Raw genomic sequence first — 13,878 nt, forward strand, 5'->3', positions numbered from 1 at the left:
CTTCCTTCCTTCCTTCCTTCCTTCCTTCCTTCCTTCCTTCCTTCCTTCCTTTCTTTCTTTCTTTCTTTCTTTCTTTTTCTTTCTTTCTTTCTTTCCAGACATGGCACAGAAGAGGGGCAGGATGTTTCCCAGAAGAGTCTGGCAGAGCGGGTGACCCAAGTTGTCAGCTTCCTTCAAAGTAAGTGCTTCCCATCAGTCGGAGGAGGCTTGGATCTGGGGGAGGTGGGGAAGCTTTGTCCCGGCAGTCACACACACACACACCCCCCACAGACGCAAAAAACAAACTTTAAAGCTCCATCTAGGCTCCCGGCCGTTCCCCTGTTTCCTCCCAAGGCCCTCCCACACCCTGTGAGTCTATGAATCTGGGATTCTAAGGGTGACAGACACTTTTTCTCAGTGCGGTCACTAAATGAATGGTTGTAAGTTGAGAACCAACCTGTAGAAGAGCTGCAGGCTGCTCAGACGGGAAGCGGATTCCAAGAGCAGCCGCCTCCAACCAAAAGTGGCCCTGCTTAGAAGACGTTGGGCTGAGTCAGGGTGTGGGGAGAGGCTGGGGGTTCGGGAGCTGAGGGGGGGGGTCCCTGATGGGGCGGCATTCAGGGCTCACTTACGCTTCTCCCACCTGTCTCCTCCCAGAAATCTGCAAGCACAAGCCCCTCCCGCACAGCCTGGTCTCCGAGGAGAAGCTTCTAGCAGCGGAAGAGCTGGAGTTAGCCAAGGTGGGGCCCGGCCGTTGCAACGTGGGGCTTTCCGTGTCTGGGGCCCGGGCTTGGCCCGGATGGGTGGAAGGAGCCGGGGGGCTCAGCCTGGGGAAAAGAAGAGGCCGGGGGTCACGGCTCAGCTGCCAGTTAGGGGAAGATGGTTTATTTATTTCTATCCTGCCTTTATTGCGTTTGCAAGTAAGGCAGCGAGCATTCCCCCACACATCCCCTCCTCTTATTTTCCCCACAACAACCCTGTGAGGCGGGCTGAGCTGAGAGAGAGGGACTGGCCCAAAGTCACCCAGCCGGCTTTCGGGCCTAAGGCGGGACTAGAACTCACCGCCTCCTGGTGATTGGCCCAAAGTCACCCAGCCAGCTTTCAAGCCTAAGGCGGGACTAGAACTCTCCGTCTCCTGGTGATTGGCCCAAAGTCACCCAGCCGGCTTTTGTGCCTAAGGCGGGACTAGAACTCACTGCCTCCTGGTGATTGGCCCAAAGTCAGCAGCTGCCTTTCATGACTAAAGTGGGACTAGAACTCATTGTCTCCTGGTGATTGGCCCAGAGTCAGCAGCTGCCTTTCATGCCTAAGGCGGGACTAGAACTCACTGCCTCCTGGTGATTGGCCCAAAGTCAGCAGCTGCCTTTCATGCCTAAGGCGGGACTAGAACTCACCGCCTCCTGGTGATTGGCCCAGAGTCAGCAAGCTGCCTTTCATGACTAAAGTGGGACTAGAACTCATTGTCTCCTGGTGATTGGCCCAAAGTCACCCAGCTGGCTTTCACGCCTGAGGCGGGACTAGAACTCACCGTCTCCTGGTGATTGGCCCAAAGTCATCCAGCCGGCTTTCATGACTAAGTTCATGGCCTGGCCCTAACCCTGCCTGAAGAGGGTCCAGGTATCACTTCATCCAGGGTCCTCTGAAGCTGGGCACCTTCCAGTTGGTCAACCACGCTTTTGGGAGAAGTTGGGAGACTGGAGAAAAGTCCTCCAAAATAGTCAAAGCCAAGGATGGCCTCTTGAGTAGAGGGGCACCACCTCCTCCTCCTTTAAGGTGGCTGAAAGCCCCCTCTTAAACCAAGGCTTGGGCCCAACCCCATGCTACCACCCAAGAGGCCTTGACCAGCCAGGAGGGGCCGGAGTCCAGGTGGCCAAGCTCCCAGCTACGAGGCCCTGCCCATTTCCTCAAAGTCTTCCCAGCTGCCTTTGGCCAGAAGCTCTCTAGAGGTGTGTTACCATCTCATGGAGCTTCTTGACCGCCACTGCTGGCCGTCCTTCCCCTCCCATACAGGTGTGTCCTGGTGACTGTTTTTCTTCCGCTCTTCCCAGGTGGTGACGCTGCTGCTGTACTACGCTTCCATGAGCGATAAGATCCCTCGGGAATGGACTGCGCTGGAACACGGCCTCCAGGTAAGGGAGATCTTCTGGATTCCCTCTGGAATCTGGTCGGCCAGGTGCCGCCTCGTCTCTTACCTGTCAGCCTCTGGGGTGCTAGGCTGCGTTTCGCCTCGGCAGACTTCGCCTTTTAGCTGCAGCATGCAGGTTCAGCAACGCAGGTAGTCCTCAAGTTACGACAGTCCACTTAGTGACCGAAGTTACAACGGCGTTGAAAAAAGCGGACTTAGGGCAGTTTTTCACACTTATGACCTTTGCAGCCTCCCCCGGGTCACGTGATCAAAATTCAGACGCTTGGCAAATGACTCGCGTTTATGACGGCTGCAGTGTGACACATGATCCTCTTTTGTGACTTTTTGACAAGTCGGGGGAGGGGGGGAGAAGCCAGGTTCGCTTAACCCAGTGGTTCTCAACCTTTTTAATGCCGCGACCCCAACCGGTCGTAAGTCGAGGACTAAACCGGTCGTAAGTCGAGGACTACCCAACTGGTCGTAAGTTGAGGACTTTCCCTGCCCGGGAGCGCCGTGCATGCGTGGTTCCGCCCCCTGCGCCGGCCGAGGCGTAGCTGGCAAGCGGCAGAGACGGAGCAGGCCGACCACCAGCTGGCCCAGCCCAAGGGAGGTAAGGCACCCGCCGGAAAAGGGGGAAAAAATGGCGGACAGCCTTGCTTGGCGACCCCCGTGAAATGGTCGATCGACCCCAAATGGGGTCGCGACCCATAGGTTGAGAACCACTGGCTTAACCACAGTTTGACTAATTTAACGACTGCAATTTGATTCGCTTAACAAGTGCCAAGAAATATCATAAAACGGGGGCAAAATGTTCCTTAACTGTCTCGCTTAGCAACGGAAATTTTGGGCTCAGCTGCGGTTGCAAAGCGAGGACTACCTGTAGTTCTCCTTGTTTGGGGGAATAACTGAAGGGTAGAGCACCATCAAAACTGAGTTGAGGTCTGGCCTGGTTGTGGGGGGGGCATAGGCTGGGTCTGATTTCCTGTGACACCCCTTCCCTGGATAACTCAGGGGCTGCCTGTTTCCCCCCCCTCTCGCCCCCCAGACGGAGATGGCCAAGTTCCTGAACTTCATGCTCTACAACGAAGATTGTCTCAGCGAAGATCTGGAGAACTTCCTCCAAAAGAAAAGTGAGTCCTGTGTGAACCAAGCAGGTTTCAGAGTGTGATGCTTTGCCTGGAAATCTTTGTACCTCAAGTCTTTGGAGGTTCTCAGTCCTCCAGGTCCTGGTTGTCCCAAAGATGCTTTTTTAGGAGACCACTGGATGTCAACGTTCCGACTAATGGAACCCTTCAAGGAAATTCCAGGCATATTTATTCTGAAAAAGTCTGTAATCATGGACACATTATCGGCACATATTGAATGGGTGCCAGAATCCGAATTTCTCTTGCTTGCGTCTAACTTTTCTTGCTAAAACCCCTCCCTTATTTTGCAGTCATATCTTCCAATTAGCCCGGAGGGCAAAGATTCACTTCCATTCCTTTTCCCGGGCTTCCTTTATAAATCTCCTCCCTTTCTCTGTCATCTGAATTAACTCTAAAAATAACAGGCAGTTCTGTATATCTTGTCAAAGCAATAATAATATCCTATATCAGTGATGGCGAACCTTTTAGAGACCGAGTGCCCAAACTGCAACCCAAAACCCACTTATGCATCGTCGGGTCCCGGATAGGTATGGCCCGTTGGGTGGGTGTGGCCCATTGGGTGGGTATGGCTGCGGTGGTAACGGCAGATTGGGTGGGACTAAAAAGTTCAATCAATTCCAACTTTGCAAGATCTTTTTTTTCCCCGCGAGAAGTTGAAATTGACTGATTGATTGAACCTTTTTTCTTTTTTTGCACATGGCGGTGGAGGCCTAAAGCGAAAAGGTTTTATAAAACCCAGCTGAAGGCCCAGGACTGGGGCGACGGCGTCCGTGCCCACAGAGAGGGCTCTGAGTGCCACCTCTCGCACCCGTGCCATAGGTTCCCCACCACGGGCCTATATTAATACCGTTGACACTGGACTTCCTTGTTTTTTGTTTTTCGCTTCCCATCCAAGAAGCTTCCTCAGTTCTGACTGGATGGTGGGGAAGGGAAGGATTTACATTCCTTGCACAGACAGCTGGTCATTTGCATCCTTTTGGAGAGTGGTTAAGGCCACCTGGAGGTTTACCTGTGTCCTCAGGGTCACCTGAGTGGTGCAAATGGGGGTGGAGCCTTTTTGGAACTGTTGAACTTTGTTGAATTGTGGGTTTCTCTGAGCTGGGTGGGTTTTCTGGTAGACATTTAATTACCAAACTAGGTAATATCATGAGTGCTAGATGGGAGTGGAGTTTGTGGTGGAGGACAAGGACAAGGACGAGGAAGACTGTGGAGTCCTTGGTGCTGTCTGAAGTTGGCTGCTCCCTTGCAGACATTTCATGACACAACAGTGGAACAACCTGCCTCCACAAGCGGTGAATGCACCAACACTGGAAGTTTTTAAGAAGAGACTGGACAGCCATTTGTCCGAAATGGGATAAGGTTTCCTGCCTGAGCAGGGGGTTGGACTAGATGATCTCCAAGGTCCCTTCCAACTTTATCATCATCATCATCATCATCATCATCATCATCATCATCATCATCATCATCATCATCATTATTATTATTATTATTATTATTATTATTATTATTATTATCTAGGTAATGACTAGACTAGAGCACTCATGTTGTTCCTTAGTTGGGTCATGAAACGTCTGCAAGGGAGCAGAGAGAATAAGAATCAGAATAGAGGTGGACAGGACCTTGGAGATCGTCTAGTCCAGCCCCCTGCTGAAGCAGGAGATCCTATACCATTTTAGACAAATGGCTGTCTAGTCTCTCTGAAAACCTCCGGTGATGGAGCACCCACGATTTCTGGAGGCCAGCTGTTCCACTGGTTTAATTGTCCTCACTTGTCAGGAAATTTCGCCTTAATTCCAGGTTGCGTCTCTCTTTGATCAGTTTCCATCCATTGTTTCTTGTCCTGCCTCCAGATGCTTTGGAAAATAAATTGACCCCCTCCTCTTTGTGGTAGCCCCTCAAATTCTGGAACACTCCTATCATGTCCCCCCTAGTCCTTCTTTTCTCTAGAGCAGGGGTCCTCCACCTTGGCCACTTGAAGGCTTGTGGACTCCAACTCCCAGAATTCCTCAGCCAGCAAAGCTGGCTGAGGAATTCTGGGAGTTGAAGTCCACAAGCCTTCAAGTGGCCAAGGTTGAGGACCCCTGCTCTAGACTGGCCATTCCCAAATCCTGCAACCGTTCTTCTTCATATCTGTTGGCCTCCAGGTCTTTAATCATCCTAGTTCCTCTTCTCTGCCTTTTTTTCCAAAGTCTCGACGTCTTTTTTTGTAATGTGGTGACCCAAACTGGACCCAGGCATTCCAGGGGTGGCCTGACTTAAGGCACTAAGGACCCCCAGAACGGGAGTGGTTGAGACTAGCCAAAGTCGAAGTGACAAAGGCATGGAAGCAGGCTGGACAAAAGCCAGGAGAAGCTCCTGCAGGGAAAGGAATCAAGTCGTTAACAGAACAAAAGGACAAAAGTTGTGTCCGGGCATGGCAAGCCCTCCCCTTTCCCCTCCCCCCAGGGCCCACCAACAAAGGAGTTGGGCCTGCATGGGAAGCCCCTCCCCACCTACTCTGGGAGGGGGGGTGTAAAGAGACTTCCCAAAAGAAGCCTGTCCAGCCTTTGGAGTCATTTTTTTGGGGATCCCAGATTTGGTGGCTTCTGTCCCTCTGGTTCTAGTGCCTGGCAGCCTCGGAGTGGACGCTGGGTAAGTGTGGGATGAGAGTGTGCGTGTGTGCGTGTGTGTATATGAGAGCAAAACTATATCAGTGAAAGTCTGCTCTTGTTTTAAATTCACTGGGCCTCTTGTGTATTTTAAAGAAGCATTTGTGCCTTCCGAGTTCAGTTGATTTGGGATTGAGTGTGGCAATTTTCCAGGCTTGTGAGTGGGTGATCCTGAGCACAGTTGTGTAACAGTGACAATGCACAATGTCTGGAGGCCGCTAGGTTGAGAAGATTGAGATTACTTGACGGCTATAACTGAAAGATGCTGCAGCAGAGGTGTGCACGATGGGTTCCCACGTCACGTTTATCTCTGGTTCCTTCTTCAGACTCCCAATCCGATCGTGTTTACGCTGGCTGACCCTTTATAATGGGTAGTTTCTCTGTTTTTCCTGACCCTACAAAGCTCTTTCTTTCTCGGGGTCACTTTCTCCGAAACAAAGACGCTCCTCTTCCCCTTTGCAGCAAAACGAACTTCTTTTGAAACTTCTTATTTACTACCGGTAGGAAAATGCCAGTTGACTTGAAGGCTGCGCTTCTCCTTAGGCCTGCTCACAGCCTCACAGCCTGCTCTGCTCTCCTTTTCCTCCAGTGCCTCCAGCGTCCTCCAGCTCCTCCAGTGCCAGCTCGGAAGAGAGCACCCCGCCGAAACGAGGGGTGCCTTTCTTGAAACTGCACAAGATCGCCTCTTCTTCCAGCATGAATAAGTAAGGGTGGTTTTCTTCCCAGGGCCTGATGGGGAGGTTTTATCATTCCATTTATATTTATATTTTTATTTTATTTTATTTTATTTTATTTTATTTTTTAATTTAATTTAATTTTATTATTTTTTGTTTTATTTTATTTCATTATTTTATTTTATTATTTATTATTTTATTTCATTTCATTATTTTATTTATTTTATTTCATTATTTTATTTATTTTATTTCATTATTTATTTTATTTTATTTCATTCATTTTATTTTATTTTTTACTATTTTATTTTATTTCATTATTTTATTTATTTTATTTTATTTCATTATTTTATTTTTTCATTCATTTTATTTTTTATTATTTTATTTTATTTCATTATTTTATTTATTTTATTTCATTCATTTTATTTTTTTACTATTTTATATTATTTTATTTATTTTATTTTATTTTATTTCATTATTTTATTTATTTTATTTTATTTCATTTATTTTTTCATTCATTTTATTTTCTTTTTTACTATATTTTATTTCATTATTTTATTTATTTTATTTCATTATTTTATTTTTTCATTCATTTTATTTTTTATTTTATTTCATTTCATTATTTTATTTTATTTTATTTTTTATTTTATTTTTCATTATTCATTTTATTTTATTTTTTATTATTTTATTTTATTTCATTATTTTATTTTATTTTTCATTATTCATTTTATTTTAATTTTTATTATTTTATTTTATTATTTATTTATTTATTATTATTTTATTTTATTTCATTATTTATTTTATTTTATTTATTTTCCCATTTGTATTATTTTTATAAATAATTCAAAGTGGCAAATATGTCCAACATATCTTCCGCCTCCTATATTCCCCACAACAACCCTGCAAAGTGGGTTGGGCTGAGGGAGAGGGGCTGGCCCAAAGTCACCCAGCCGCCTTTCATGCCTAAGGCAGGATTAGAACTCCCCGTCTCCTGCTGATTGGCCCAAAATCACCCAGATGGCTTTCATGCCTAAGGCGGGATTAGAACTCACCATCTCCTGCTGATTGGCCCAAAATCACCCAGATGACTTTCACACCTAGGGCGGGACTAGAACTCCCGGTCTCCTGGTTTCTAGCCTGCTACCTTAATCATTAGACCAAACTGGCTCTCAAGTTCCCAGGGTGTGATGGGGTGTGATAGAAAGGTGTGAGTCCCAACAACAAACTCCGATTCTGTGCTGAGAGTCACCAGGTCCTTGTTTGGGAGCTGGCAAGAGGACAGGGTGCCGAGTGAGAGAAAACCGTGACAGTTGTAGAAGAACTGTGGACTTCAACTCCCAGAATTCCCCAGCCAGCCATGCTGGCTGAGGAATTCTGGGAGTTGAAGTCCACAAGTCATCAAAGGGCCAAGTTGGAAGACCCCTGCCCTAGACCATTTCAGACAGGTGGCTGTCCAGTCTCTCTTCTTAAAAAGAGATGTTTAACCTGTTGCTTTTTGGCTGGGACCTGTTGGCAGGTTGCTCCCTCCCTCCTCCACGTCCCCCATGGGGGAGATCATGCAGACCCCCCAGTTCCAGATGAGGAGGTTGAAGAAGATGCTGGAAGCGGAGCGGGAGAATCGGGATGAACTGGAGCACGAATTGGCCGAGAATCGGAAGCTCATTGACGAGAAAGGTGAGGAGGGGGTGTGGAGATCACCCAACCAGCCCACCTTCAAGGGACTACAAAGCCCCGGTGGTGTTAGAGCAGAACGGGAGGTCCTCCCCTGAGCCAGACATCCCGGGCCATTCCCAGCCTCAGTTTTATCCTCTTTTTTTAATTGGGGGGGGGGGTCCTTGGTGCTCTCTGAGCTGGCTTGTTTTCTTGCAGACGTTTCATTATCCAAACTAGGGAATATCCCCTTTTGTTATATCTCTGCTTGTATGTTGCCATCTTAAAAGGCCAAACCAGGTTCTCTCAGCCTTCCCAGGCAGACCACACTAGGAAAGACAACGCTCCCTCCGTCAGTACAGGCAGTCCTCAAGTTACGTCCACAATTGGGCTCAGAATTTGATTTCACCGCAATTCTCCTTCCAGTCTTTCGAAGCTATTCTCTCTGCCATTTTTTTTAAAAAAAAAATATTTTATTTTATTGTATTGTATTGTATTTTTCTTAATTTAATTAATTTATCTTATTGATTTTTTATTTTATTTATTTTATTTTGCCTTAATTTTTTTTATTTTACTTCAATTTTTTTATTTTATTTACTTTATTTTATTTGTGTTATTTTATTTTACTTTATTTTTTTATTTTTTTACTTTAGTTTTTTATTTTACTTTATTTTACTTCACTTTGTTTATTTTACTTTAGTTTTTTATTTTACTTATTTATTTTATTTTAGTTTGTTTATTTTACTTCAGTTCTTATTTTACTTTGTTTTATTTTGCTTTACTTTGTTTATTTTACTCAGTTTTTATTTTATTTATTTTATTTTACTTTACTTTACTTTGTTTATTTTACTTCAGTTTTTTATCTTACTTATTTATTTTATTTTACTTTATTTTATTTCAGTTTTTATTTTATTTATTTTATTTTACTTTGTTTATTTCACTTCAGTTTTTATTTTACTTATTTTATTTTACTTTCTTTATTTTACTTCAGTTTTTTATTTTACTTCTTTATTTTATGTTACTTTATTTGTTTGTTTTACTTCAGTTTTTATTTTACTTATTTTACTTTACTTTTTTTAAAAAAATTATTTTATTTTATTTTTCCATAGCCACGCATCTCCGTGAACAACTCTGGGCTGCTAGAATTATACTATGCACTATAATTAAAACCTTAAAAAGCATTTTAAAAGAGTAAAAACTATTAAAATTCCAATATATATGTATATATTGACCCGTCTAATGTTCAGCTTTACGGCTTCTCTCCCCCGGGACCAGTCCTGGCTCCCGTGTGGAGCCGCCATTTTCTCTTTCTGGGTGAAGGAAAAGCGGACTGGGGCATCCCGGAGCAGCTGCCTCCCGGGGGTCGTCTGAAGGGGGGCCCTGCGGACGAAGGCGCCTGGGGCTCTGAGGAGGGCTTGGTGCTCTTTCCGCAGACACCCGGATCCTGATGCTGAAGCAGAGGATCGACCGCCTGACTCTCCTGCAGGAACGGCAGGCGGCCGCGGATCAGCTGGAGCCCAAGGAGCTGGAGGAGCTGCGGGAGAAGAACGAAAGGTCCGTCCTGGCTTTTGGCCAGAGCTTCAAAGACCTGCCTCTGCCCCACGGCTTGGGGGGGGGGACCCAAGGGGCAGGAGCTTCACTCTGGAAGCAATAGAAGAGCAGATCTGGAAGGGACCCTGGAGGTCTTCCAGTCCAACCCCCCCCCCCCCCATTCAAGCAGGAGACCCTTCACTATTTCAGACAGGTGGCTGTCCAGTCTCTTCTTAAAAGTCTCCAGAGGTGGATGGAGCACCCACAACTTCTGGTGGCAAACTGTTCCACTGGTTAAGGGCAGAGTCTTGTCTACGCTGCCTGGCTGCCATGTTCTTGGCATGGAAATAGATAGATAGATAGATAGATAGATAGATAGATAGATAGATAGATAGATAGATAGATAGATAATGATGATAAAGTTGGAAGAGACCTTGGAGGCCATCTAGTCCAACCCCCTGCTCAGGCAGGAAACCCTATACCATTTCGGACAAATGGCTGTCCAGTCTCTTCTTAAAAACTTCCAGTGTTGGAGCATTCACCGCTTCTGGTGGCAGGCTGTTCCACTGGTTAATTGTTCTAACTGTCAGGAAGTTTCTCCTTAGTTCTAGGTTGCTTCTCTCCTTGATGGGTTTCCATCCGTTGCTTCTCGTCCTGCCTTCTTCAGGGGCTTTGGAGAGTAGCTTGATTGCCTCTTTGGGGCAGCCCCTGAGATACTAAAACACTATGATGTCCCCCCTCGTCCTTCTCTTCATTAAACTAGACATCCCCAATTCCAGCAATTGTTCCTTATATGCTTTAGCCTCCAGTCCCCTGATCATCTTTGTTGCTCTTCTCTGCACTCTTTCTAGTAGAGTCTCAGCATCTTTTTTTCCTTCGTGGGGACCAAAACTGGATGCAATTCTCCCAAGTGTGGTGGTTGACAATTTAAAAACTAATCCCACGTAACTGTCCCCCCCCATGTGTCCGGCTTCCTGCTTTGGCATCTTGTGTTAATGATTTCATCCGCTCTGTTGTTTTATAATCGACAATTTTAATGTGTTTTTTTTTAAAATTGTTTTTATGTTGTAAGCCACCCAAAGTTGTTGGGTCTGAGATGGGCAGCAATTATATTTCCTAATAAGAAAATAAGCGAGCAAATAAATTAGCAAGAAGAGAAATGAATAAATTTGGGGAGAGCCCCCGCAGCCGGCTCTTTGAATTAATTAATTAATTTGGGGAGAGCCCCTGCAGCTGGCTCTCAGAATAAATGTAAGCAAATGAATAAATAAATTTATGAAAGCCCCTGCATCCAGTTCTTGGAAAGAAAGGGAGGGAGGGGGGAAGGAAGCAAGGAAGGAAAGGAAGAAAGAAAGAAGAAAGGAAGAAAGAAAGAAAGAAAGAAAGAAAGAAAGAAAGAAAAGAAAAAAGCAAATAAGAGAATAAATTTGGGGAGAGCCCCTGTAGCCGGCTCTCAGAATAAATATAAATGAATAAATAAATTTATGAAAGCCCCTGCATCCAGTTCTTGGAAAGGGAGGGAGGGAGGGAGGGAGGGAGGGAGAGAGAGAAGGAAGGAAGGAAGGAAAAGAAAGGAAAAAAGAAAGAAAGAAAGAAAGAAAGAAAGAAAGAAAGAAAGAAAGAAAGAAAGAAAGAAGCAACTAAATTTGGGGAGAGCCCCCGCAGCTGGCTCTTTGAATTAATTAATTAATTAATTAATCAATCAATCAATTAATTAATTTGGGGAGAGCCCCTGCAGCCGTCTCTCAGGATAAATGTAAGCAAATGTATAATTTACAAGTGCCCCTGCACTTGGGGAGGGAGGGAGGGAGAGAGAGAGAGAGAGAGAGAGAGAGAGAGAAAGAAAGAAAGAAAGAAAGAAAGAAAAAGAAATAAGTAAATAAATTTGGGGAGAGCCCCCGCAGCCGGCCCTGGGAACGCCCTGGGGAGTTCTGCCCCGTTGCCCGAGGCAGCCGTGCCCGTCTCCTCCCTCTGAGGACTCTCCTCCTTCTCCTCTCCTCCCCGGGCAGCCTCCTCTTGCGCCTGCACGAGACGCTGAAGCAGTGCCAGGATCTGAAGACGGACAAGCGGCAGATGGACCGGAAGATCGGCCAGCTCTCCGAGGAGAACGGGGACCTCACTTTCCGGGTAGGAGGGCGCCCGCTTCCTTCTGCGCCAGAGCCTGGATTCTAGAATTTGGGGGGGGGGAGGGATGAGGTCCTGGAGCCATGGGGCTCGGGGTGGGGGGCGCTTGGCATTCCACGTCCTCCGGCACCCGTCCAACCGAAGCCGCCCCCGTCTTCTGTCTCAGCTCCGAGAATTTGCCCGCACCCTGACGGAGGTTCAGGAGGCCATGACCGAAATGAGCGAAGGGCAGGACAAGTCCCTGAAGGAGTGGGAGGAGCGGAGGAGTCGCCTGGAAGCGGATCTCCACGGAGCCCTGAGCGAGAAGGTCAGCAAGAAGGAGACGGGCCCACTCGGAGGGGCGGGGGGGGGATACTGAGCGGTCGGTTCTGGGCCGCAGGAGGCCCGGCTGCCTTCTCATCAGGAGCAGCAAGGCTGATGGGGATCCTGGAGAGGCAGGCGCTGGTTGCTGAAGCGAAGGGAGAGCACGCCCACACACAAAGGTTGCAATGCTTCTTTAATTCAGGGGTCCCCAATCCCCGGTCTGCGGACCGGTACCGGTCCATGGCATGCCAGCAACCGGTCCACACAAACAAGCAAAGCCCCATCCGCGGGATGCAGGCAGCACACAAAACCACGCACCCTGCGGTCCGCGGAAAAACCTCTCTCCACGGAACCGGTCCCTGGTGCCCGAAAGGTTGGGGACCTCTGATTTAATTTTATCCTTTAGATAAAATCTCATCTCATTCAAGTGATCGGGAGGTGTCCAGAATTGGCTGAAAGATGGGCAGCCATATGAGAGAGAGAGAGAGATGAATGATAGATGAAGATAATGGAGAGATAGGTAGATAGATGATGGATAGATAGGGAATCAGAATCCAAATAGAGTAGAGCTGGAAGGGGCCTTGGAGGTCATCTAGTCCAACCCCCTGCTCAGGCAGGAAACCCTATAGCAGTGGTGGCGAACCTATGGCACGGGTGCCAGAGGCGGCACTCCGAGCCCTCCCTGTGGGCACGCGCGCCGTCGTCCCCGTCCTAGGCCTTCAGCTGGGTTTTATAAAACGTTTTCACTTTAGGCCTTCGTCGCCGTGTGCAAAAAAAAAAAAAGGTTCAATCAATCAGTCAATTTCAACTTTTCATGGGGAAAAAAAAGATCTCGCAAAGTTGGAATTGATTGATGGAACTTTTTAGTCCCACCCAGTCTGCCGTTACCACCGCAGCCACGCCCACCCAATGGGCCACGCCCAGCCAATGGGCCACACCCACCTGGTACCCGACGATGCATAAGTGGGTTTTGGGTTGCAGTTTGGACACTCGGTCTCTAAAAGGTTCGCCATCACTGCCCTAGACCATTTCAGATAGATGCTTGTCCAGTCTTAAAAACCTCCATTGAGGAAGCACCCACAACTTCTGGAGGCCAGCTGTTCCACTGGTTAACTGTCCTCGGTGTTAGCCAGGGAGAGAGAGGGAGAGAGATAAAGATAAATAGAGATCTAATAAGGTGATAGATGATGATAACGATGAAGAGATAGGTAGATATAGAGAGATGTTAGATGATGGATGGATGGATGGACGAGACAGATTTTAGGCAGCTACAGAGGGAGGGAGGGAGGACAGACAGACAGAAGGGCTCTGGCCAGAATAAAGCCCCCCCCCCTGAAGCTCCCCCTTTGATAGTTTTGAGACAGGCAGAGCAGCAGCCCAGGGCCGGCAGGCAGGCAGGTTGGCTGGCATCTCAGGTGACTCCGGAGGCTGCCCCCTTGAAGGACCAAGCCTGGAAGGAGGGCTGGTGGTGGGCTTCCCTCGCGGGAAGGGGTTGGGACCCCTGGGGCCTGTGTGGGTGGCGGGGTTCCTTCCCCTCCCCTGAAGGATCTGGGGGTGATGGGGGGGTGGGATCCGCTTTTGGGGAGGGTGGGGGCAAGGGCAGAGGGGCAGCCGGGCTTTCATGGCCTGTCTCTGACTCCCCAGAGCTGCCTGGAGGAGCAAGTGGAGATCCTGCGGGGGAAGATGGCTCTGCTGGAGGACCA

The 13,878-nt window shown here is 47.4% G+C and overlaps 1 protein-coding gene across 1 annotated transcript in view; it reads left to right on the top strand.

Moving 5' to 3' along the window:
• The window catches only part of NUMA1 (nuclear mitotic apparatus protein 1), a gene marked incomplete at its 3' end in the record, with an annotated part of 22,745 nt that overhangs the window by 2,291 nt on the left and 6,576 nt on the right, over positions 1-13,878 (top strand). Inside the window, exons 3-12 of the mRNA XM_029286822.1 lie at positions 99-178; positions 637-719; positions 2,028-2,108; positions 3,150-3,234; positions 6,487-6,601; positions 8,085-8,242; positions 9,652-9,772; positions 11,758-11,875; positions 12,039-12,179; positions 13,820-13,876. Of these exons, the coding sequence (XP_029142655.1) occupies positions 99-178; positions 637-719; positions 2,028-2,108; positions 3,150-3,234; positions 6,487-6,601; positions 8,085-8,242; positions 9,652-9,772; positions 11,758-11,875; positions 12,039-12,179; positions 13,820-13,876 (1,039 nt within the window). The remainder of the gene's footprint in view (positions 1-98; positions 179-636; positions 720-2,027; positions 2,109-3,149; positions 3,235-6,486; positions 6,602-8,084; positions 8,243-9,651; positions 9,773-11,757; positions 11,876-12,038; positions 12,180-13,819; positions 13,877-13,878) is intronic.

The sequence above is a fragment of the Protobothrops mucrosquamatus genome, unplaced genomic scaffold (genome assembly GCF_001527695.2).
Source record: "Protobothrops mucrosquamatus isolate PMUCROS unplaced genomic scaffold, P.Mucros_1.0 scaffold5200, whole genome shotgun sequence".
NCBI classification, from domain to species: domain Eukaryota; kingdom Metazoa; phylum Chordata; class Lepidosauria; order Squamata; family Viperidae; genus Protobothrops; species Protobothrops mucrosquamatus.